The sequence below is a fragment of the Convolutriloba macropyga genome, chromosome 4, assembly GCF_964194025.1.
Source record: "Convolutriloba macropyga chromosome 4, txConMacr16.3, whole genome shotgun sequence".
Taxonomy (NCBI): domain Eukaryota; kingdom Metazoa; phylum Xenacoelomorpha; order Acoela; family Convolutidae; genus Convolutriloba; species Convolutriloba macropyga.
Genome location: NC_134471.1, coordinates 72,467,248 through 72,493,975, shown reverse-complemented (window position 1 = coordinate 72,493,975; position 26,728 = coordinate 72,467,248). Strand labels below are relative to the sequence as shown.

The following is a 26,728-nucleotide window of genomic DNA, read 5'->3' as shown; positions in this document are numbered from 1 at the left end:
TCATATCGTCATGTTCATCTAGTTCTCTTATAATGCCTGCTTGTATTAACTCGTCCATCAGTAATTCGAGTTTATCCCTTAAATGGAAGGGTACTTTACTAGGTCTTTGCTTTTTGAATTCTGCATTTTTTATTAGGGGTATATTAAATTGTTGTTTAGTACAGCCAATGTCATATTTATGATGTGAATCTACATCGTTGTCTGTAAGTAGTATATCTGCAAGTCGGAAGAGTTCGTTCTCAGTTAAGTCGGTTTGTGTAAAATTGAATTTTTGTAAGAATTCTGTTTTATTGAAATGAGTATTTTGTCCAGCATGTATACTCGTAGTAAATTTATCTATTAACTCTTTTACTTGATGTGCTGAGCGGAATGTTGGAAATTGTTCTTTTGATTTGGGCTGGCATATCCTTTTTGCCTCTTTAGAAAAGTCAGTTGCAATTTCATCCTCGCTTTTACATGTCTCTACTAGTTCTCCTGCGGATAGCTCCATTATTTCGGCGATATGCTCGTCAGTGAGAGGGCGATTTTCTATATTATTTATTAATTGTAATTCTTTGCCACTAATGTATACATAAATAGTTATTCCTGTGTGTTTAAAATGTTCCTCTAGTTCTTTAGCTATTCTTTTCCACAGTCTGGGGTCTCCGCCACATGCTATTTTAGGCATGGCAATACATCTTATGCCGTCAAGCATCAGTGTTTTTTGTAGTTCACAAAATACTGAACAAGTTTTACTTGCTTCGTATGGGGGAGAGTTATAATATTCTTTCATTACAAGGCTATAAATCATTTGCTGACTATACTCATCTTGAAAATGTATTAGCTCGTGGTCTGCCTCATTCTCCGATCCAACACTTTTAAAGTATTGTAGAATATTTCCTTTTAAGTTGGGGTATCTTTTAATGAGGGAGGCAGTAAACCCTTTGTCTAATACTAAGTCTCTAGATATAGTATGAATAATAGGCATATTGGCGTCAAATATTGAACGCTCGTCAAAGTTAATATACCTAATGCACTCAGCAGTTAGGTCAGTGGATTCGGATATAGTATTTGTAGTTGTATTTAACATAAAGCAACTATCAAGCTCTTCGCATTTATTGATAACAGAATAAGTAAATTCGTTACAGTCACGAATACTGTATTTTTGTGTGTTGTTAGTAATATCACATATAGTAAATCCAATTATCCCTTTATTTAGTGTAACTTGATGATTTTTGTGGTTTTCAATGAGTAGGGGAATTTGCTTTTCCTTCTTAGTACAAATAGTATTTATAAAGCACAACTCGGTTTTTACTGTAGTCCTATTAGGTACAAAAGAAGTGCCTTTCGGAAATATATCTTGCTCACTACACTTGTGCTTGTAGAGAAATGTGGACTTAGGTGGGATATATAAGGGTTGATGTATTATCACTGCATTCAATTTAGAGACTTGGGGATATTCCTTTTCATTATTTAGCGAGCCATAACTAAGAACTCCTTTATCGTTAGTCTTCAATTCTACTGCTGGGATGTCAAAGTATAATGCTTTAAGAAAGGTATGACAAAAATCCACTCCTAGTAAATTAGAAGTTTTCTCTTCAGTAACCCATACCCTATGATTTGCTTTATATTTCCCGTCTGTATCAAAGTATGAAGTTAGTATAGTGTAGCCTATCATGCGTATTTCAGAACCGTTATAGGTTCTTGTTTTATTGCCTGAAGTCTGGATGTTTATTTGTTGCCCCAATTGGTTAAGCTCAAGAAATGTTGGGTAATTTATTATAGTGCAAGTTGATCCTGGGTCAATCATGAATTCTATTTCTAAGCCACTATGTTTTTTATTGTCTCCGGTAGCAAAGTGATATAAGTTCAAGAAAATTCGAGCTTTTGGATTTGATGTGTTATTCTTATTTTTCGGAGACCGTATTAGTTTAAAGGAAATAAATCTGAGATAGCGTCACAATAGTCAACGTTGTTTTCTTCTTGTTGAATCCAACGAACGTTGTTTTCATTTTGCGTATTATATGACTTTGTCTCATGTTGTAAAGTAGGCCTTGTATTACTATGGGCTTGATTTCTATTGAATTGGCTGTTTTCACGCTCATAAAATTGTTTAGCAGCATATTCATTTTGCCGAAATGAATTTTCTCGGGGGAATCTTTGGTCATATTGCTTATTTTGGTTAAATCTATTGCCGTACTTGTAGCCGCTCTGGTTACTATAAAAGGAATTTGGGTTTTGGGCTCTGTTATTATAACTATTATTTCTACTATTGTATTGGTTGTTATTCCAAGCACCTCGTCTGTAGTTATTACTAAATGTAGGCTTAGTCTCTTTTTGCTCTAATAATTCCTTTCTAATCTTTTGTACTTCATCGTCTAACTTCTTTTTGTTACAAGTAGAAATAGAGTGTCCGTGATTTCTACAATACTCACAGAACCTAGTATTATTAGCTCGTCCTTTTATATTCGGGTCTCTATTGAAGTTGTTCGTACTTTGTATAGCACTTACTTCGTTGCTTTTTATTAAGCTAGTAAGTTCCTTAATTTGAGTCTCTAAGGACGATATTTTGTCTGAAGGTTGTTTAGCCGAATTCTCTTTAATAACTATACAAGTTAAATCTTGCGTTATTAGATGTTCTTTTAAGTCATCCCAACTTTCGTTAGGTTTCTTGATACGTCGTTCATGTGCTTTTCGCTTTAGTGAGGGGGGTTGCAGTCCCCTTATAGCAAAATCAATATATTTCTGTTCTCTTTGTCTGGATTGTATTACTGCTTCTTGCGCTCGATCAGCGTTAGCTACATTTGTTAAGTCTTCTGGCCAACCTTTATCAACCGCGTGCTTGACTCTATGAAAATAATTTTTTAATAATTCACCTTCTTGTCTAGAAGCATTTTCTACCTCTAATCTATGCTTAAATTTATCACGACCGTCAGTAAATCTATCAAGAAAGTCGTTTTTAATATCATTTAAGACTTTAGCCTCATCAATAGTATTAAACCATTCTAAGGCTGTATCGGTTAAAAGGGACCCAAATAGAGATCTCTGTCTATTTTCATAACTCTTTTTCTTATCAGGATCAGTAGGAACAACTCCTAACGAAAATTTTACTTTTTGATCAACAGAATTCCAAAAGTCAAGAGCACTCTGACTGGGATCGTTACCTGAAAAAGTAGTTAAAGACACATTACTCAAAGAAATAGGAGCATCAGCCATTTTTATTTAAAATACTTGGACGTTTGCCAAGTCTTTATTTTATCTAAGATAAATTAAGTGTTTCTGTAAGTACCAGAGACAACTTTAGATAATCTAAGAATTACGTCCTCTGGGTACAATTTATTTTTATTTGAGAACTTAGAAATTTTTCTAAGTCTTTTATTAAAGTCAGATAACTGACGAAAGATAGAAAATTTTAGTAATAGCTGATACAATTTTAACATATGATTTAAAACAAAGTGTTAAGTTCGACTTATTTAAGTCAGAACATAGAAATGAGACAACTTGGAAACTTTTCCTAAGTTTTTTGCCTCGCAGCAGATTTTATTTAAGTTAAAGATTAAAGTTAGAGTCTTTAGAACATAGAATTTACTAACCTTGAGTGAGCCTCACTGGTCGCACCAATTTATACTCGCCGCTTAAATGGGAGTATACAAAGAGAGTTTAGCTTTGATGTTCTAAAGATAAAAGGAATAGAATTTAAAATTTTATTATAAAAACAGTTGGGGTGGTACAAAATAAATAAGGATTTAAGCAAGATTGATATCATATGTTAAAACTTGTTAACAAACAAAACAACTGCTGGTAATTTCAACGAGAACAACTGGTTGACAACTGTTGAACAAATGCTTGGTGATAGCTATAAAACTGGGTGATTGAAGAACGGAATATCAACTACTAACTGAACTGAACTGAAACTGAACTGTGCTGTTCTGACTGATATAAAAATTTGCTTCCTATATATAGTCAGCAATGTGGGAATTAATTTCCCATTTAAAAAGTGGGATAAAACATCCCTTTTTAGTTTTGGGACAAAAGTTCCCATTTTCCATTTTCAGTACAGCATATAAAGGAACAGTGTATTCCAGTTGTATAACGTTGGCCTAATACCGCATCTCTTATTTTTGTTAATTTAAAACTAAGCAAAATTCCCTTACAAATTGAAACAAGATCCATAAAAATCAGTCAGAAGATTGGGCCAAAAAATTTCAGGTGCTAGGCATATTTCTAGGTACTTCTTTTTAATGCTTTTGTCAATTTTTTTTTTCCGAATGTTATTGTTTTGCAACTTTTCAAAAGCCTTGTCATCGTCGTGCAAAAAAAACGACTTTTTTTCGCAATTCTCAGATTTTTAATTGTTTTTCCTATTTACATCATGCGCGTCAAAGCCAGAAGATTCTCAGTCTGTTTTCACAAAAAAAAACTTTCTATGAGAATTATAATGCAAACCATTAGTAGCAAAATGCTCTTAGGATACACTGATACAGTACTGGACCGACGATATACAATTGGAATACAATGTTTTAGTACTGATATGCTATGGGACCAGGGTCTGGGTAAGTGGCAAATAACCCCAAGTTTTGCCAAACTTTTACACCGATTTAGCCATATCTCAAAATTCATTTCAATAAACTCTGAGGAAATTTGGTACAAATTTATTTATTTCCGGCTTATACCGCAGCCTACGTATTCAACCAACAATTCCGGAGCCAATTATCTTTTCAATCCATGCTTCAAAGTTCCCGTCACAAACTGCCATTATTTATTGTATGGTATGGCAATGGTAAATAAAATTCCAAATACGATTTATTGTATTAAACAAACATTGGTAGAAGGTATTTCATTTTGAAAATATCACTCATTGAAAGAAAAATGATATTTAATATTTTAAAATAAACAATGAAAAGTGAATCTATTGTAGCTCTCGTTACTCCCTATTTATAGACGTGTTTGGACTTTTGACCTGTAGTTTCATCGGTCAAATTCGTCGTCTCCTTCCAACTCAGGGCTTTTAGTGCATTGAGAAGAAGCAACTAAAAACGACGAAAAAACGATCAAAAAACGACGATTTCTTTTGATTGAAATTAATTTTTAATTGACTGAAACTAATGAAAACAAAGAAAACGACGACAAAGCGACGAAAACGACGACAAAAAACGACGAAAACGACGATTTATTACAAAAAGATTGTCGTTTTTTTCGTCGCTGTACTCAAATCGGGTAGTTTATGGATGGAAAAAGTACCAAGTATTTAGTTTTTGTCTGGTTCAGAATAAAAGCTTAGTCTGAGTTACAGAATTCCCTACAGTTTTCGCCTTTTTGTTTTTGTTGATCTCACTGATTGGCCAATTTATTAGAATCATAATTTATTTACAAGTTCTATTAGAATTGAACAAGAAAAAAGTCGAACCCCAAAATTTTATCAGGAAAAAGAACTTTAATTCGATTTTCAATAAAAAGTTGCAGACGAGGTGTATATGACTGTGATGTTTAACAGATTATTAATTTTTTCAGCTTTTTGGGTTTTTTTGGGAACCTTGCCGTTGGTAGTCTAGAGTAAGGCGAGTACTATGTACGTATCGAGCCTGCATCCACATAAAGGTTTCATTCAGATAAAAACAACCTTGGAAAATTGCGGCTCCATTGTTGCTTAATAAACTCTTTTCTTGATCAATATTGATTTGGTGCTAAAATCTGTTTTAAAGGCAATTTTAATTTCGCAATTTGATCTGTCACTTCTTTCTCTCGGTTATCTTGCCAAGATCTTGTTTCTTGATACTCTGCAAAAATCTAGCTAGTTTGTACAAACATTTATACTTTAAAATCGATTGCCATGTCAAGATATTGGCGATAATTGCAATGTTTTAGTATTTTTTTTATCAAGTTGTATCATGTACCGATTCACTGGGTCTAGGTTTAGGTTTTATGAATTTTTTGCTGGCGGGAAGGGGGTAGAGTATATTCCCTAGTTTTTTGTTTTTTTTTTAATTCAATCATGTGATGATGACCACCCCCCCCCCCCCCCCCCTCCTTAAATGTACAGACCCCCCACCCCCCGACCCCAACCCCGCCAATTGCCGCTAATGTACGATAATGGGTGCTGTATTTCTTGAGGAGAGGTTGTTTAATGGAAACAGCCCTTACCACTTTTGCCATACCATGTTCATATTTGATCCTGTTTGGTAATCTGATCACCAATTGATCACATTCATCTTTACAAACGCACATTAAGTACGCTTTTTGGAAATGAGCATTTGGTGTGTGTAAACACAGGGGGAGAATTGAAAATTTTCCTATTACTTTTGTCATATACATGCAGACAAAATGTGGCAGACAAAATTGTCTGTCACCCAAATTTTGTAGTTAAAAAATGCACTTACACGGGTAGTCTGATGTAAATTTTGAATGTTTACAAAATGGTTCCGGAACATTTCCTGAACAGACTATTATCTGCTGCCCAGTGTGTTCAATTTGTCTGTTTGATTGGGTGTCCCGCTTTTTCACCCCTATTTATTTAACCCCGTATCATTTAACCCCGATTTATTCACCCCTCTATCATTTAACCCCTCTATCATTTAACCCCTCTATCATTTAACCCCTCTATCATTAATGATGAAATGATAGAGGGGTGAAATGATAGAGGGGTGAATAAATCGGGGTTAAATGATACGGGGTGAAAAGAAGTAGAACCGTTTGATTGGATTAGGCCGTCTGTTTTCCTTCCCCGATTAAGTTGTCTGAGAGAACAGTAATTTAAACAAATAATTCCAAATTGGATTTCCTTTTGATTATTGGTTTTACTTTAACAGGTCTTAACTTTATTAAAATTTCATTTTGCTGCAACTAAACGTCAACATACCTGTCTTTTTGTCTATCTCGGTTATTTATCGATCTTTTTAATATCCAATCTCTGTGTATTTTTTCTCAAACTCTTTCTTGATTACTCTTTTATAGCTCGTGATTTTAAATTACTCAAATTTCTCACGCCTTGTGACCTTTACTTTGTTCATCGTCATTATACAGCACTAGCGACAGATCAGAACATGTGCAATCCCTGGTCGAATTAAAATAAAATGTACTTGTCAAAAAATAACTAAATACATTTTAAATCATTTTTAGGAGGGCAGACTTTAGACAATGTTGATAGAAAAATTTGGCTACGGTGCCCTAGAGAACTTATTACGGGCGTATTCGTACAAAGTTCTGTAAGTTTTCTACGAGACAGTATAAGTCTTGGTAATTTTTCAAAATCTGTCAAAGGTGGGAACCCTGGGTAGTAAATATCATATTTCTTCTCCCTCATTTTTATAATTCTCCGAGTAGTGCATCTCCATCCAAAAATTCAACCATACATGATAGTTTCGTTAATTGCCATCAAAGTTTTCTGGACTCACAATTTGTACTAGGGTTTTTTTGCCTGAGAAATGTTCCGAATTTTATATTCCACACATAACTCAGATTTCGCTCAGCCCAAAAAATTGCAATAAATTCCAATTCCTGATCTCTCTTTTTTCTACTTGGTTGCATTCTATTAATTGTTAAGTTTCTTCTCTTATTGATCACAATTTTGCACGGCAACATCAATCTTATAAATATATAAAGTATGTTTTCCAAAACCACCTAGAATTTGAAGATAGATGGAAAACAAAGCTTACAAACACAAGCTGTGAAATGCAAACAACAGATACTGCATTGTCACATTAACAATTGAACAATTGAAAATCGAAATCCAACATACTAACACATCTATTTGTTTTTTTTTCCTTTTTGTTGAAAGTGACATCCTCTTATTTAAATCAGAATTGTTTGAAGATTACAATTTACTTTATCGACTTTTGTTGCCCCGATTAAACAGTTCCCTAATATATTTCAGTTGCCACTGTAATGGAAAACTTCAGAATATCTTGAGGAAAAGGGCATAGACAAATTTAAAACTTTTTCTTATTGAAACTGAATAGTTCATTTTGTTGAACAATTAGTAACAGTGTCAGAACAGGAGATCGGAGAAATTTTTAAGAGCAACTTTCAAAAAAATCAGCATGGCTCATCAGCATACGCCTAATGCTTTCAGCCCTAAAAACTTTTTTGAGAAAGTAATTTTTACATTATATTGAGCCACCGAAGCATGTTTAACGTTAAAAGAACAATTTGATTTTGAAAGTATCGATGGTCCTCGTGGTGGTTTTGGCGGTTTTTGTTGAACTAATTTTAGTTAGGTGAAAAAAATCTTGTCAATGTGTCTTGCTCTTTTTCTCCAGCAGACATCGCACAACCAAGAAAAATCGGAGCCAAAGTTTCCTTGGATGGTCGAAACCAAAAATCTGACCCAAAATTTCCTTGGTTGGTCGAAACCAAAAGGTGGTTTCGGCCAAATGATAGTTCAAAGTTTTGTGAGACAAAATTGTTTAAAAAAACAGATTACAATCAAAATATATTGTTCAGAACAGACTCCAGTTGCAGCAAGAAACTAATACAAAAATCTGAGATTAAATTTTTTCTTTTTAGTTAATCGTTTTCTAGATTAGTTAATCTTTTTCTAAAAACTAAATAGGAATAAAACTTAAAATTATAATTTTAGTTCAACTGAATTCATTTAGACTATTATATTTTTGAAACGAAAAGAATTTCATTCTTTTTGGATCTAAATTCTGCTTTAAGTCTGTCCTTTCCTTTACCACATTGGATTTTCGCAATAATTGTTGACAATGAATATTCTTTCCTCCATTACAGAACTTCTGAAAATTTGTTTCCCACTCATATAATTCAGCGTAAGGAAGTCAGTTTCAGGTGGCATAAAGGATCCCATTCTAATTGAGATATTTGTTGCTACCAATAAACATCTTGAAGCCAATTGAATTAAAATGATAAATAGAAAAAAAAATAGTTGAATGAGATCTAAGCACCTTTACAAGAACACATCAAGCTCAAATATATATTTTTTAATTTAATCAGTTATGTGTATTTGGCACTACTCAATTAGATTGAGATTAATGTGCTCATTGACATACTTATCTTTGGAAATACTTATCTTTATAAAGTTAATCCTCTCTATAAAATTGCGGTTAATAAAGTTAATACCTATTAGTGAATGGTTCATTAAAATGTTCACCCATCAAGAAAAATTTTTGACTAAAAGATTTTTCACATATTCTACAATCGACTTCTAATTGCTTATTTTTTACTCATTAGTTTAGCATGCCTGATTTTAAGCGGTTACTGCCAAATTCCTTTAAAAAATCATTTTCAAAAAATCAAAACTCTTAATAAACAGATAATGTCGGCTAAAAAAGTTATGACAAGAAACAACAAAACTTCAATTACTATTTAATTTGTTAGGTTGAAACTCCTTCTAATCTTTTGGCCATAATGATTAGAAAAATGCAACTTTATTAAAACTATCAAATATCTGAACAGTTATGCTGCTTAAAAACTAATCAACGCAAAAAATAACACCTTAAAACTCGCAAACTTTGAACACTTGGATTTGTAATTGGCGATCATAATTTTTGCATCCATCAGAAAAAAAGACAATAATTCTCCTTGATGAGACAATTCTTCAAGATTTAAGGTGTAATAAAAGGGTGATTGCAGAAAAATTATTTGTTCCAACTCCACTTAGTTGGCTGGAAGGTTTCTATGCAAAACGGGTTTTCTTGATCAATCAATTTTGACTGATTGATACAGTTCACGTAGAAAGACAGAAGTGGCACCCCGATCGTAGTTCCGTAACTTAAAAAGGTCTAGCATAGAAATTTCAAATTTTGTCTCATTCGAGGAAATATGTGAATTCAAATCTTTGAACTGGTACTGTGATATTGTTGACCTTTAGCGCAATTTTCGACTAACTTTGAATTTTGTCTGCCTTAGTGTTAACCTCATGCCTTTCATAACCAAGAGACTCAAATACGAGTTTTCAAGATGAGCAGCCATTTTTGAAGATATTTGAAGTCCTTCCGACTATTTACTGTCAATGAAAGTTCAAATTAAAACCAAAATTTTGGTATCGCGAATATCGTGTAAGAAGCAAAAAAAATAGGTAGCTGCACAGGAGCAATTTTTAAACTGCCTTTTAAGTGCAAAAGAAAAATTTTGTTGGGAAAAAATTTTTAGTTCTAGAATTGTTTTTTATGGGTGAAAAATGTAGACTGCTGTTTTTGCTGTTTTTTCTTCTGATTCTCTAGGAATCTTTTTAAAATAAAACTTTTTTTTTCTAGTGGTGCATAGATACTAAGGTTTGAATCGATCAGCGGAAAGCGAATGCTTTTAACGGTTTTGTCTCTAAATGTTTTCAAAACAGTTACTTTTTTATTTTACTCCCAGTGGTAATTTCTATTGGCCTTGAAAAAAATCCAATTGCCGGTTTTAAAAGACATGATTGATTGTAAATTAAGTTTTCTTTCGGCATTTCATATATTTTTTTGTATTTGAGAACATTTTATTGTAAAAATTTGTCGAACTTCTGATTCCTGACGTTTTTTGTTCTTTTTGAGGACTAAATTTTATGGTTATTTTAGTGACTTCTACAGGGTGGAATAAATGAAACTTCTTGTGATTTTGACATATTGTATTTTTGTATTTTTTTGGTTCAGCACACCGTTTTTTCTAGTTTTTCGTACGGCGCTCGATTTGATCATCGACCGTGCAAATTTGTTCAACAAAACATAACTCGTTTGGATGAGTTTAACGTCATTATATTTCAAGTAATTTCGAGTTTTTTTTTTCTTTTTTTTCTTTTTGCGTTTATTTTGGCTTCATATATTCTGATCAAAATCAAATGCTGAAATTACCGTCATCTTTCTTTGCATTTCAATTTGTGACTTGTCCTCTTTTTTTCTATTCAGTTTTCTTTCTCATTTTTAGTTCCGAAAATTGGATCACGAGTTAGGAATTCAAAATGCGGTTCTTTTAAAAAATTCCAACATTCAGCTTATGAGTTCGAGATCTTGGCCTAATTTACCGCTGCTTGCTGTAACGAACTAATAGTAATCTTTTCGGTTGTTCTAAGAATGAAAGTTCTAAGTAAATTAAATAGGGTTTAACGAAGCTGGATCATCCTAAAACCTCGATGTTTGAAATTTGAATTGACTATTGGTTATATACTTAATGTGAAATCTTATACTTCTTATTCTACAAAATAAGGTTTTTGACTGATCACATCATTTTTTTCTGCTAGATGAATATTCAAGAAAATGTATTTCATTAGATTCATTTTTAACGAATTATGAAACAAGCTACTTAGTTCAATTTTGGTTCAATTTAGTGAATGAAAAATAGCCAGAGCGGTATTGACCTCACTTGCTTATATGTCTGTTTTAATTTATATAGTCAAGTTTTAAATTACAAAATATCATCCAAACCTTATCTTATTGACTTTTTCTTTTTCTCCATGATTTGGTAAATACTTCTGCCAAGAATGATGATGATCGGGGTCAAACCATTAAGTTCAAACAACACTTGTTTTCCTGCAATCTTATGTTTACACTTATTTGTTAATTAAAGTTGATCGAACTATCCAATTTTTTTCACCTGAGTATGCAAAGATTTTCAAAAGAAAGCGGCAAAACCGATAACCCAATTATTCAATTAAGAGAAGCTTTTTTTCTCTTTGACAACTCTCACTCAAAAGCAGCTTCTCATTGGTTGATGCCCCTGAATATCGAAATAAGGGAATTTTACTGACAGAAAGGAAATAGTTGTTCCTGCACATGTAGACCTGTCCATTGCCGTCGACTCGATATGTTACACCATTCTAATAAACTGTTTTGGCATCTAATTTATATTTCAGCTGTGGCTTTTGAAAAATAACTATTGCAATCTCCCTTTTCTCATACCAGTTAAAAATCTGTACTGACGAATTTTGAATTTCTTACCAAAAAGCACTTCAAAGAAAAATTTAATGTATCAAAAAGCTTAAGGTGGCGCAACCGATGTCGTACGCAGTTTGTGTGCTACAATTTTTGCTATTGATTCGCCGTGCGTTTAGACCGATTATATTTGGAATGTTGATTCGGGGGACGAAACAGGCTGATTAGTTTAGTATGCTATAGGAGTGATACGGGGGCTAACTCAGCCATTTAAATTACACAGAATTTTCATTCGGCAATCAGAACTAGTAAGCTGGAATTTTTAAACCAGTAGTGAATTCTAAATGAACAAAAACGGAGAATGAAGTCTAACTTAGGCATTCCTGCTGGATAAATTGATTAAATATGAACAGAAGATTTGTTTACTAAAATGAACCAACAGATTTTGCAACGGAGCTCCAAACTTATGAAGAACAACATCAGTTTTAAACCGCAATTGTGGAATCTTGTACGAGCAGACATGAAAAGTCAATTTGTCAGGAGGAAAACTTGATCATTGTCAAGTAAAGAAGGATGATTGGACTAAATAAGTACAACGTATGGTATCTGTGCACCACATTTCCTCCTCGGCAAGTGCGAAAATAAAGCATTGCGTCATTTTTGTTCAACTCGTCAAGTGTGAAAGCAGATGTGCTGCATTGGAGGAGTGGCGTCAAAATTTGCGTTTTGCAGCTGGATTGTTGTGACTTGTTGTCGTTTCGGTGCTGTTGATAACGCGGGATACGAAACTATCGACTAACTTGTTGAGTCATTCTTTGTTGTGCGATTTTGCTGGCTACGTCTTGGTTCGTTAGAGGCCAGTGTGCTGTTGGTACTTGTGGTCCTTGCTATTTTGGTTGAGGATGGAAGTGCTGCGTGTGCTGGTTTAAATGGAATCCTAACTCTCAGAGCTCTTGAGAAAATGGACTTCACCGACGAGATGACGCTGATATCACCAACGGGGGGATTTTCTGCTGATTCGTTTGCCACCCGGCACTGTTTTTAGGTAGCTAGCATGCTTTGCGATATTGTCTTCAGTAGTTTTGATCGTTGTTGTTTTGGGTGACACCACACATCAGCGTAGACTTGTAGGGTGGTATCTTTTTCGGTTTATGTGTCAAAATTGGTCATATCAGATTTTTGCACTATCGCTGACATTTTGCCCGGTTCCATGATGACATAAGTTAGGTCATTGTCTTTGAGAGTGGGTGAAACGAATGCCAGGATTTCATATAGACCCTGAGGGTCCCTGCTTGAACAATTGTTGGCCGGTATTTACAATGACGACTTCATTTACTGGGACTTTTCGATTCTCGGGATTATCGCCTAAACCTTCAATTTCGCTCAAACACGATTCCTCCGCTGTGTTTGCCATTTTTTTGTTTTTTGCGCGTTGCGAAGAGGGGTTGTTTTTGTTGACCTTTGACGCGGATCGTTAAGCTCTTGCGCTTCACATTTTTCCTCTGGAATGAGGGTTTCTTTGTTTCTGGCGCTGTGGTCAGACAGTTTATGCAGACTTGATTCAGTTTATTTTTTGCATAGTGGGGTTGTTTCGTATACAGCCAAAATGCGCTGTGAAAGGGCTAGTGTTCAGAATTTTCCGTTTGTATATTCCAAACTCTTATGTCATTGCATTAATTGAGCTGTTTAATTTGAAATGCCATTTAGCCTCTTCTTTAAAACAACACAATCTACGTTTAATTGCCTGTATTAATCGAGTCGCTCTAAGCTCATACAAGTACGCCTATAGCCGTGTGGTCATTGATTGGCGCCGCAATTGCGTCAATGTTTTTTTTTGTTCACAAATGCTGTTAGTTTGCTTTCCCAATTGGAGTCAAGTAGTTTTGAAACGCTTCTTGGGTATAATTAGATTTGCGTGGACATACATTTCTGCTGACGGGAATTTGTGAAAAAGATCAATATAAGCTAGGAAATAAACTTTATCGGGTTTTTATATCGTTTGATGGGGGGAAAGTGTGTTGGTGGTATAACTGGTTTTAAAATTTAAACAATTTTATGCAGTGGCAGCACTTGATGGATTTTCTTAATGTAGTAGTCTTTAATTAATTGCGGGATCGGTACGCAATTGTCCATGCATGCACATTCATATTTGATGTGCTCGTCTTTCAAAACACTTTTTATGTCACGTCCGAGCTGCTAACATCTTTCATCATTCCCCGTCAGCACGCAGTCTTTGACTACTTTCAGAATAACCTTTTTCCCTGTAAGGCATGCGATGATCCGTTTTGTAAAAATCTTACAAAGGGCAAAATGAAAACATCTGCGTAAATGTGTGGGGGTGCCGTTGTTGAGACAGGTGAGTGCGTGTGTGTCCCGTCTGTTGTTAATGTCTTCTGGGGATTGGGTTTGTTGAACTTCATCATCAAATCGGACTCGGGTGGATTGTGTTCATTCTGCTTCTTTAGGATTTTCGAAGATATTTACGAAGTGCTGGGATTTTTTTTAATTTATAGAGCGGTTTAGCTGATTGGATTAGAGCGATCCAATTGGTGAAGTGATTTTGTTCAGTGATAACAGTCAATTTAATAATTTCACTTGATTGGTGTATTTTTGCGCCAAATTTTTAATCAGCGTGAATTGGTTTCCTGAATTCAATCCGCGGCGCGAAATTAGATTCCTCGCCTCCATTTTGGTCATAGTTGGTTAAAGGTTGTTATTTCGCAGCAATTGGGGACGTGTTTGACCCATACTTTGACTTTTTTCGGAGAAAATTTTTTGCGCTGCGTTTTACAAAATAGAGTTGAGATACCACAAACTGTTCAACATATTGTGTAATATTAGTTGCTATTTGATCAAGCTCGCGCAAAATGTAATCAACAAAGCCCACCTTTGGGCTTGGCAGACGATCTATATCAAAATTGAACGGTAACAATTGATCGACCCAGCTAGTAAGTCTGCTGCAATAACAATTATTTCAACGATGTTCATTCATGATTGCGAGCAATGTACAAAGGTCTGTGATCACGGCAAATTTTTGTCCAAAAAGATAATCCATGAAGTACCCTATTGCCCATATAACCCACAAAAAGCACAACTTGTTGATGCTATATCTTGATTTGACTGATTTCAGCAAACCAGAGGTGAATGCAAATGGTTTCCAATCTCTATGGCCTAATTGTTCTAAGGGCTGCTCCTGAGCCCTTTCTGGAAGCATCAATTTTTTCTCGCTTCTAGGTTGGTTTGTAATGTTTGTTCTCTCTCGATTCACAATTTTGGTTCTGATTTCTATAAAATGCAAGCATTGATTTTTTGATCAAAAGTAGTTTGCTGATTTTTCGAGTAATGGTGTTATAGGATGACATAGTTTACCGAATTTTGGCATATGTTTACTCAGGTGGTGTAGAGATGGCATTTTGAAAGATTGGCATTTGGCATTTTGAAAAATGGCATTTTGAAAGATTTTTTCACAGTTTTTTACCGTCCATTTTTTTTCAACCTTTTCTGACTAGATTTTGATTTTCCTCAAATCTTCCGCTACTTACTATCAATATATCGCCGAAAAAACCGTATGTGTTCGTGAGACCAATCAAGGTCAAATCCTTTCCGTTCCGAATTTTTAAGGGCATTTGGTCAAACCGTAAAAACATGTTTACAACGGTATGTGCTGGTCATACCGGCATTAACTACGATGAAGTTACAATAAAGCGCGGGTTCGGGGTGCAAGCTAACTTGACTCTATGCATATTGAAAATTGTTGTTGTAAAATATGACTCTTTTTGCGTCGCATTTGAGCAAATATTGTATAAAGAAGTTTGTATCAAGCTGTCTATGTTTGGCATCATGTATTTGTTTTTGTGGATCGATTTGTTCAAGACTTTTAAATCTAGAGCTATCTTTTTTGAACTATATTTCTTGACTGACTGTTATTAGAAGTGGCAAAATGAAATTTTTTCTGAACTTGAATCAAGTTTTTCAATATGGTTTTGCTTAGAATTTTTTAACTTTGCCTTGTGTTTTTATTGGATTTCTCGTACAATTTTGGTTGCGTAATTGGTATATTTTGTTAAAAGCGGATCTAATATTATTCTTTGACTTACCAATGCGTTTTGTACCAGTGAACTTTTTGGCAATCTGCTCTTTGATTAAACTTGGTATGTTGATGCCGTTCACTATTTTGTTTGTTGTTTGCTGTTGTTTGATGCAAATGACCAGAGTTTAAAAAACATCTGTTCCGATGAGTTGTCTCAATGTGTTTTGGACAATTTCGAATTCATCATTTTTCGCGAACCAAATGATATACTCGATTGACGCTACTAGTCTACCCTAAATAGTCACCAAATTGTTTTAGAAATTCTTTATGTTCCTCATTTTGTCTTTTAACCAGCTTGCCTCCTTGCAATCGTCTTAGGTTGTTTTCGCTATGTCTTTCTTTTACATGTACTTCCAGAATCAAGTAGTAGTGGAATGTTACTTTTTCCTTTTTTAATTTTTATGTTTTGTCGTGCAATTTCTTGTTGTTCGTCGTTGGTTATTGCTGCTACTTAATTGTCTTCTGATAGACTGTAAGAGGAATTGTTTGCGTTATAGTAGTTTTTCACGTTATTTATTGACTTTCTCTGTTTCAGTTGTTATTTTAACTATTTTGTGCCTGTTTGTTTGTTTTCATTTGTGCTTTGCAATTCAAATTCAGAATTCGACAGTTTTTGCATTTTTCCCGATGCAAAACAGTTTTGATTGTGGTTTTGTTGCCATACTTGTCAACATGTTCTGCACTGATTTCCTTGATCTTGGTCTTCAATGGTTGACTGTTTTGATAAGATCGGATTGCAGAGCAGAAAGCACTATTATCTTGGCCATTGTGATCGTATGTCCAGCTGCTCTGTTTATTATCATTTGGTTTATTGTCTCATTGCCATATTTATGGCTATCTGTAGAGCTTTGCTCGAGTTTGTTGCTTTGCAGAGCAACTGGCATTGAAATTTTGCGTCCGACATATTAGTTATTAATCAGTCGCGCATTATCGTCTCTTCGCAATCCTCGGAATTGCAGTTTTCAGGTATTTTCTGTAATAAGCTGTAGTTTTGATAGACAGTTTCCACTTCTTTCGTTTTCGTGAGAAAAAAAGTTGTGAGTCAAAAGTTAGGTTGCGAGGTCTAATGAAAGACTGTTCCAATAGTTTCTACATTTCTACTCTTTTCATTTTTTTAGTGGCGCTAGATTCGGGCGCTATTTGTGGGTTTTGGATGAAAAAGGATCTCCAGAGTGTTTCCTTCCTTGTTAGGAATGGCTACATTAACTTGGGTGCTCCAACTCTCCCAACGCAGTTGGGGTTTCGTTGAGGCTCTTTCCCAAAAAAGTCTATCGCTAAAGAAGTTTTGCTGGATCCTGCGTCTTGTCGTACATAATCTGTGTCCTACAATATTTGCTGTTAATTTGCGCTGCGTTCAGATTGCTTATATTTGGAATGCTGATTCACGGTGCGAAACAAGCTGATTATTGATTGTGCTAGTGGAGTGATTCGTGGAGCAATTGCGACCAGACAACTACAGAGTAGTTTTGCTTGGTAATTAGAACTAATGAAAAGGAAGTTTTCATTCAGAAACGTATCTGAATGAACAAAAAGTGAGAATGAGAATTAATTTAGGCAGTCCAATCATGGCTGCTAGATTAATGGAATAAGTATAAAAAAAGATTTGTTTCTACAACGAATGAACACAATTCGCAACGAAGCTCCAAATTATGAACATCATTATCAGTTTTGAACTGCAGACGTGAAATCTTGCAACAACAGACATAATCAAATTTATCGGGTGGGAAACTTGAGTATTGCCAAATTAAAAATGATGAATGGACTAACTAAGTGCAAAGTACGGTACCTGTGCACCGACAAGATTATGTAAACAAGAGTGACGAATGACCAGAATGCAAGTTTTATAAAGGCGAGAAAGCTCATAAAAATGATTTTCATTATCCTTATGAGAAGATTTGTTTTTGCTAGAGTTGGCTAAACGTCTGGTAATCTATTAAAAATGAATTCATAAAACTGTTATCGATGTTCTTTATTAAATAGAGGACGGCTAAAACCTATTTCATAAATGGCCTGCGGCTTTAAGTCTATTTATTATTAAAAGAGAAGACCGCGCATTGAAAGGATTGCTTTTACAATTCAGTAATGCGTTCACCGGAGAAAATGGTCAATTAATAGAGACAGAATTCTGGAAAATATTGATTCAGAAAGTATGAATTCGTTTTCACTTGATAGCTAGTGGCAGTTTTTATGACTCGCAGAAACCCGTGGAGATCGAGGTTTACCATTTCTGAATTGAGAAAATAAAATTAAAAAGAAACTTTTTATGTAGAACACTTTCGTAATTTGAGTTTTCGACATCGGACTTCAAAATCTATGCACTTGTTGTTTGGCAAAACAGTACATATAAATTCTTCTGTCCTAGAATACTTGAAATTGTCGGTGAAAAGCTGTGCAATTCTTCTAATAAAACTACATATTGTAAATCAAAACTGACGTGAATTGGTTCCAAAACAATAGTTTAAAGTATCATAACCAAATTTTCTAGACGTTTGAAAAATAAGCTATCGTAAAATAGAACAAAACTAATATATAATATCTCTTTTAAAAGCGCACGAAAAACTATCAGCTTGTAATCTTTAACCGTACTTGTATTGCTTAAACATAGAGTCCGATCGTTCATCAAATTATGGTATTACTCTTAGCAAGCGCCTAAATTTACGCATACGTCAAAAAGCAAAACGTCTCAAAAATCTGAATCTATATTCAAAATGTAATCTATAGCGTCTCTGGATCCTCTGGAACCAATTTGTTGCTTTTATTCAAAAATTTACTCAAGAATTTGATAGATTCACATCGAAATGTTACTTATATGCAATCAACTTTGTTTAATAATTATAACTAGTCGAGTGTTACTGGTTTATGGGACGGAAAGTTTGAATGGAGTAGCTGAGCAGGACAATTTGTTGAAGAGACTTCAGAATTCTCTCCCCAAATATGCTCCTCCGAATGATATGAGGAACAGGACAGCTCATATCTTCCTGGGTAAGTTCCCAGAAACTTAAATCCGGGCAATTATCTGAAAAAAAAACGAGATGTATATGAGAAATCTTGTTCAGCTGTTTTAGTGAAAAAAAATGAAAAACTTGAAAAATTTATCTTGAAAGATGTTTTCTTAAAAATTTCTTAGTTTACTCCATGACGTTTTATTACAATGATTCACATCAAAATCTTATCAAAGTTTCTTTTCACTAGGTTGAAAACGATATTGTTGCCCGGATCAAAGTAACATAATATATCAGTGCTGAATCATAGTACTTTCATATCTGTGTTTTTACAATAAACATATTATGCTCAAGCCTCTTTTTGCTATTAAAAGTTTAGTTTTCACAAAAACTGGGTCTCTGAAAACTTTATGAACAGTCTAAAAATCGATTATTCTTTCCTATGACGGTGGAAAATTTTTGTTTTGTCAATACAATCCACACGAAAAAGGCACTAAAAAGCTACAGGAAACAACTACCATTTGTAAGCTTCCCGGGTTGATATTTTGTTGCTGAATATAATGTACGAAATGCGCTGAGAGCTGCCGAAAGAGAATATTTTCAGCGGATAAATCTTAACTAGTCATCTGCTTAATGTGCTTAATTACGATAAATTTGACGCGTAATTTCAGCACATTGAGAGGAGAATTATCTACGGTTTTTGCCTTGAAACTTTTTTCATCGCCTGAAGAGAATGGTCATTGCCGGGGCTAAGTAAAAGTCTTTTCATATGAAAATCCCTCATTTTTTGCCGGACTTGCATATCTTTTTGCAAATCCGGCAAGTTTTAAATTGTATTTTGCTTCTGTATACACAGAAGCAGCACCCGAACAAGACCAATCAACACTGCACCTGATCAATTCAACAAAAAATTTGGGAAACTGCCAAAAGACAAGATTTATGTCAACTCTTAAGATAAAACAGCTAACGCAGATGTTGCATATTTACACATTAGTTGATTTCAATAATCAAGGTATCTTAAGTGTGATTTTCTTCCGTCCCTTAGCTGTGAAGAAAGTGTGACGGCTTTCAATTGTTTTGCTTTTCAAAATATGAATTGTCATCTGGTATAAAAGAAAACTCAAATTTTTGATTGATTAGTGGTTCTTTAGAAATTCGAAGCATGAAGGCGTACACGGTGACTAAATTATAAGCTATAGTGAACGATAATAGTTCACGTAAAACATTCTTTAAAAGCGGTGAAATATTGTATAGAATGGGCTGAAAGCGATCATTTTTTTCGATATTTCAGAAGTTCTGAAATCATGTACGAATTTTGCTGAATTTCTGTAGTGCGGAACTTGTGCGAAGAATTGTTGAAAAATGTGCTGCCTATTTGTAAGAAAGGTACAAAAATTTTTTCAAGCAATATGTTGAAAGAGCTGAATTTGTTATTTTTGGACGTGCTAAAAATATGTAAGAGATCTGCTGAAGAATGTGCTCAATTTTAGCAAGAAATGATTTGACCATTGCTAAAAATATTTTTATTGAGAACATTCAGTGCTTAAAACTAAAATTTCGGCACATACAGCTTTTGGCTTGCAGCCACTCGACACTATTTTCTGCTTACAGCCACTCAATACTCGACCCGGGTTTCATCTTTCAAACCAAAATCAGCAGGATGAGTTTAGACGTTATATACAAGTTTAATCAAAATATAATCATTTATTAATTTCAAAGATTTCAGAGCATTCACAGTTTGACATCGTTCAGATTTTCAAAGAGTTCATACCACCAACTAGCTGCTCTTGTGGGAATAGACCTCCGGCTAGATTTAATTGATGATACACGCTGCAACTCGAAAAGGACGTTGGAACATTGGTGGCACAATTACCTGTTGCAGCGACAATAATAACTGTAATTTAGCAAACCTGTTTGCAGTTCACTCTGAACTCCTCGACTGATGAGGACCAAAGAGCAGCAACGGTCCTAGACACTCCGAACATCATTCAAAAAAGCAATGTGGATCCTCCAAAAAACATAAAACAGAAAGAAAAAAAATGCTTGATTTTGCAAGGTTCATGGTCTTCCCGAAAATTGCGTTTGTGCTTCACTCGAAAATTCAAATTTAATTCAAATTTCTTAATTTATTTTATTATCTGAGCAGAGAAAGGGATGAAGAACCGATTTTTTTGTGTTGTTTCATGAACCAAGTTGGTTTTAATTGTTGTCGGAGCTCATTCTGCAATATTTTTGACTGAAAATCTCCTTAAAATAAAATGAAGCGTTTTACTAGAGCAATAACATCAATCAGTGCTCGTTTACTATGAGACTAGTTTCCAAGACACGGAGGATCAACTGAATTATAGAATAGAAGCTTTTACTTAGCAAAAATTTTAATGACATCAAAACACATTTGCTCCCGAGTCGAGAAAAAAATTGGAAAAATATGTAAGATAAGCAGTGAAAAGTTTGTTTTTTCACCAAAAAGTTTGTACATATTTCTGCGGTGAAATGCGATGAAAGCGAGGAATTTATGTAAGTTCACCACTAGAGTAAGCGCTGATCTTACAAAAATTCACCACAATTCACCACTGAAGTATGTAATTTCTTCGCCCTTACAAGGGTTTGAACCTCTCACCTCCTGCATGTTATCAACTTCTTCTTCCACTGTGCCATCTCTCACTAATTTCAAGTATTTTTTGTTTCGAAAATACATCTGTAAGATTTGCGATTTTTAGCGGTGACATTACAAATTTTAGCGGTGAAATGTGGTGATTTTTGTAAGTTCACCACTTACTCCAGTGATGAAATTACATAAGTTCACAGCTTAGAAAAAAGTGTCAAAAAGATGTAAGACTAAGGGGTAGTTTTAGTGGGAGGGTAAATCTAACAATTATTCCCTTACTCCCCATTAATTTCACCGCATTCTTTGGTTGTCTCACACAATTTTAACAATTTTTTTATAAGCGGTGGATTTATGTAAGTTCACCACTAAGCTGAGCGGTGAATTTATGTAATTTCACCGCATTCACCGCTTATCTTACATAGTTTGGACACTTTTTTCGAAGCGGTGAATTTATTTAATTTCACCGCTAAATTCAGTGGTGAAATTGTAATTTCACCGCTACCAGGCGATTAAGGCTTTAGTCACCGCATTCACTGCCTGATTTATGCAATTTCACCGCATTCACAGCTTATCTTACAAAAATTTCAGCAATCATCGCTTATCTAACATAATTTTGCGTTGAATGGCGGTGACACCTCGACCCGGGCTGCTAACATTATCAGTTAGAGCCCGCTCTTCCCAAGTTGAGTGTCCCCATTAACATCCATCCAATCAGCCAAATGGACTTTGAGCTGTGAAATGTGTTTCAGACCTGTACCAAATATCAGATGTGAACGAAAGAGAGAGTCTGATAACAATGAAGTTGTGGCTCTACTATTACTACTATTCTGATTACGCTTTCTGGAACTCAACAGAGTACAACTTCTCCGTTCTTATTGTGCCCAAAGATACATTCTGGAGGGCGGACATTGGTTAGTTGACAGACTGGTTCAAATATTTGGCATTTCCCCGAGTTGAAGTTTCTTTGATTTCATACAAGGAATCCTAAATGATTTCATACCGTGCATACTCGATTTCTTAGTACGATTCTTCTATGAAACCAAAGAAATCATATATGAACTCTGAATGAAATCCAAGTTTTCATATATGGCCCCTGCATGAAGTCAAAGAATTCAAACAAGACCCCTTAGTTTTTCAAATCGAGCTTTTTATATACTAGTTTATGGAGTTGAAAACTCGGCAATTTTCAAAATAATGCCAGGCTAATGATTAGTAAGTTATTCACCCCTCCCTTCAAAAAAAAACTTCAGAGCACGTAACCACATAGTGAATCATTTTTAAAAAACATGTCACTCCTGCATGGGTTTGAAAGCTAAAAGACATCCATTTACTCCAGGGGGTTGCAAATAGAACATATCGAATAGTTTTTAAAAATATATTTTGTACTTTTTCACTTTTTCTTTGATCTTTCATATTTCAATTTCTTTTACTTCAGTTGAACTGGATGCTCTGGACATTGTACATGAGTCTTTCGACCGTCAAATTGTCTACGGTTCCACTGGTTTAGTTGCATGCTATTCCTCGATGTCCACCATCAAGTTCTCTTGCACCTTTGACGTCTCAATGTTCCCCTTCGACAGCCAGACTTGTGTATTGACATTTGGACCATGGGCCATTGACCAAACGGGATACCGATTAGGTACGTTTTTTATCAGGTTCAAAAAATGAGAAAATATAATGCAAACTATCTTCAAAACAACCAAAACCTGATTATCATATTAATCGCCATTAAACACAATGGAAAAAATTTTGTTCGGGTATCTCAGCAAACACAAGTTGTCAAATAGACCACCCACATTTGGACTTACTTTAACTTATAAAAAAACTCAAAAATTCCATTAGCGGGAGCCTTGCTGACTTAAATTACTGTCAAATTTCTTATATACAGTCGAGAAAAAATCTTTTCATGGTTTAAGCAGGGTCTTTCACGGGTCAAAAAAATAACAAGTCAAAAGACCAGACTATGTAAGATTATTGATAATGCATGGTATTTTAATGGGTCGAGTAAAAATCTGTTCATAGGTTTGTTTTTTAGCATATGTACACTTTTAAAATTTTTCGATGCTTTCTGTTTAATTTTGTTTCCACTAGAGCATCAAGGGAGCAAGATTGAACGGCATTGCATCAGAGCAGTTCAAATTTAGACACAGTTTGCGAGCTACCACGAGCATTTTTTTGAAATTTTAAATTTAATCAGTTTTCGCAGCTGCACTATAATGCCAAATTGATTGATCGAATGAATATGGCTAGACCAACTGTAACGGTCCTCTTCTCATTAGCCACGATAAAAAATTGACATATTTTAGCAGTTTTCAATAACATTTTTATTGTGGTTCCTAAGAAATGCCAATAGTCTTTCTACGGTCTTCTCCAATTCAAAGCAAAAAGCATTCCTAAAGTTCTCCTCGAATCATTAAATGATCAAAATCAAGTCAAGCATTGAACTTTGATAAAATTATACTTCAGCAGCAAGCATGCGCGTGGAATGATGTAAAATCCAGTAGCAAAAAATACTGGGTCGAGTTACAATGCTGCGATAGTCGGGCTAAAGTCTTTTCATGTTCAATATGGGTCGAGAATGGTCTGTTCATATACATTTTATATCAACCAGGGTCTTAAACTTGAGCAATAATGAACCCAAACCTCCATCTAAGTTTTACCAGCCTAATGTCCGATTTCTAATTTTTTTTCTAAAAATGATAGAAAATTTCTAAAAATGATAGAAAGGCACTGACATCATTAAAGAATATTTTCAGCAAAAATATCTTACAACTGATACCCCAAACTGCTGAATTGTCAACATACTTTATAAATAAACTCGGCTCTTATTAAATTTGCAGACAACTGGTTAAAATTGATACGCTGAATTTTCAGGAGATGTCAGCGCTGCGCCAGAATCTTTTGCAATTAACCTCTTATTCATTTCAACGCCTAGAGCACTTAGCTTAGATTTGGCACAAATTGGCAGCCCAGCTCAGTCGCGCGCCCTTTTCGGTAGTAATGTGTCCTCGTCTTCGTTCCTTGCGCTAGATTTTCTCAAGTACAAGAATTAGCTAGTTTTTAGATTAAAACGAAGCTATGAGCACTGAAATTTGACTTTTTTTGAAATCCTCAAATTATACAGGAAGCATGGATATCTTGAAAAGCTATGAAAAATACTTGATTCATGTTGGTCTTTAAGCTTCTGAACTCGTTAGATTAGATTTATGCCAAGACTGTTTTGGATAAATATTTTTTTGCAGGAATCATTGATAAAGTGTATCAGAAATGTGCGAAGCCAGCTGATTTTCAAATAAGAATTTTATGTAGTTTGGTGATATGATGCTGCAAGGATTGATTTGAGATTATTAACAGGTTTTGCATGAAATGCAGGAAATTTTAGCAACGAACCAGATGTGCTGATTGATGAATTTTCAGAAGAGTTATTTAATGCTAGAGATGTACTGAGCGAGTTGTTTAGGTAATGCGCGAAGAAATTCCATATATAGTTGGATTGACCAATTTCATCATACTTTTTAAATACTTTTTTTCAGTACATTTCATTCAAAATTATTTGGTGATATCTGCTCACATAAATGGTTCCAACAATTACACATGTCGAATTTGTGTGATGCAAACTTAACATTTTGTCTTCCAACAATTTCATTTTTTTAAAAATTTTTAGTACCCTAGAGGGCATAAAGTGCCTTAATACTGAAACATCTCCTTTAATTTGGCTTGAATTGAAACAATTGCAACCAGTCGTCTCACTATATCTGTTTGATACTTAAACTTTTAAATCACAGAATATTATCAAATGGTGGTCATATTAGAATTTGTTTTCAGCTTATTAGAATTTCTCGATCAGAGCGCCATTTGTGGGAGCTGCAATGTGCCAAATCATTGATAATATATTGTGATCTACAAGTTTAAGTACCAAAGAGGTATGCTGAAACGATTGGTTTTAGTTGTTTCTCTTAAACCCATATTAAAGCAGTTGTTTCAAGTATTAGTTTCAGTATCAAAAAGTTGAAAAAGAAGGACTGGTATTCAGGTCCAGATCCGTTGCTCCCGCTGGAACAAGCTGATCTCGCATTCTACAAAGAACACGACGAATGGGCTCTGGTCAGACCTGTCACCATATCATACGGTCAACGCGGTTTCCGAGACGAAGGGGTATTTGACAAAATGGACGTGGCTGTGACCCTAAAACGGGAACACTTATTTTACACTGTAATCTTTTTAATACCTAATATTCTACTATATATTTTATCAGCTTTAGTTTACTGGATCCCACCCGATTCGGGCGAAAAAGTGTCCCTGGCAATCACAATCTTGCTGGCTGCGGTGGTGGCTTTTGGAACTATTTCCCAAATTCTGCCCGCCAGCTCCCAGAATTTCCCAATCATAGCGCTATTTGTGGGCGTTGCAGTGTGCCAAATGACGCTCGACACTATTCTGACTGCTATTGGTTAGCAAAACTTTTCAATGCCCGATTCACATTTATTAAGAAAAATGGTGGAAAAAAATCGGGTCTTTCCAATTTTATTCGCCAGTTATGATCCATTTGCGGTCAGAGTGGGAATACGTTAAAACGACCACTAAGCAGAGGGGAAGAAAGGGTGGGGGGTTTGTTGAATTGTTTTGAGTTTCAAAACTTCTTGGCAAAAAAAAATGTCAAAAACCTGGCAAAAAATGTCAATAAATGCCAAAAATGTCAATGTCTGCTAATCCCGGAAAGATAAGTATGAACTGGTGTGGCTGGTTAATTTACAAACAAAAGAAAATATTGAAAAAATTACCTATAAAAGACAAGAAAAATCAACTGAGAGAAATGACTTCTGCAGATAATGTAACATGTACTATATAATTTAAACATGTACTATATAATTTGGGATTATATTGATTGGGGGGGGGGGGGGGGGGGGGGGGAGGATTATGGTATTAAACGGTAATGTACCGTTTACAAGCAATATATGTTTCCCATAACAGAACAGAAAATCTTCGATGTTTTTTTAGTTATCAATATTCACCATTTGGATGGTCGAAGCAAAATGGGCGTACGACTGCGAAAGTTCATAACTAGCAACTGGACCATAGCCTTCGGTCTCAAACCATGTTCGATGGAAAAAGCCTTCCCTGGTAAAACTGAAAAAGAAGAATGTGATAAACATACTGAGGCTGTGGAGCAGAGTGGGAACTCTGATGGTGCTTCCAGTGATGATAAATTGGACGCACGATGGGCTACCGCTCTTCACAAAGGAATATTTTCTGTTCCTATTTAAAAAATTATAGCAGAACAGGAAAAAGGGGGTAATTATGTGAGTCT

The 26,728-nt window shown here is 34.9% G+C and overlaps 1 protein-coding gene across 1 annotated transcript; it reads left to right on the top strand.

Moving 5' to 3' along the window:
* The first annotated feature begins 18,433 nt into the window (after window positions 1-18,433).
* Window positions 18,434-26,684, top strand: LOC142338160 (neuronal acetylcholine receptor subunit alpha-7-like). Its single transcript, XM_075387796.1, has 5 exons — window positions 18,434-18,852; window positions 22,170-22,331; window positions 22,856-23,059; window positions 25,454-25,870; window positions 26,419-26,684. Exons 1-5 carry the CDS (start codon window positions 18,669-18,671, stop codon window positions 26,682-26,684), a joined length of 1,233 nt encoding a protein of 410 aa, XP_075243911.1. The 5' UTR covers window positions 18,434-18,668.
* The last annotated feature ends 44 nt before the right edge of the window (window positions 26,685-26,728 follow it).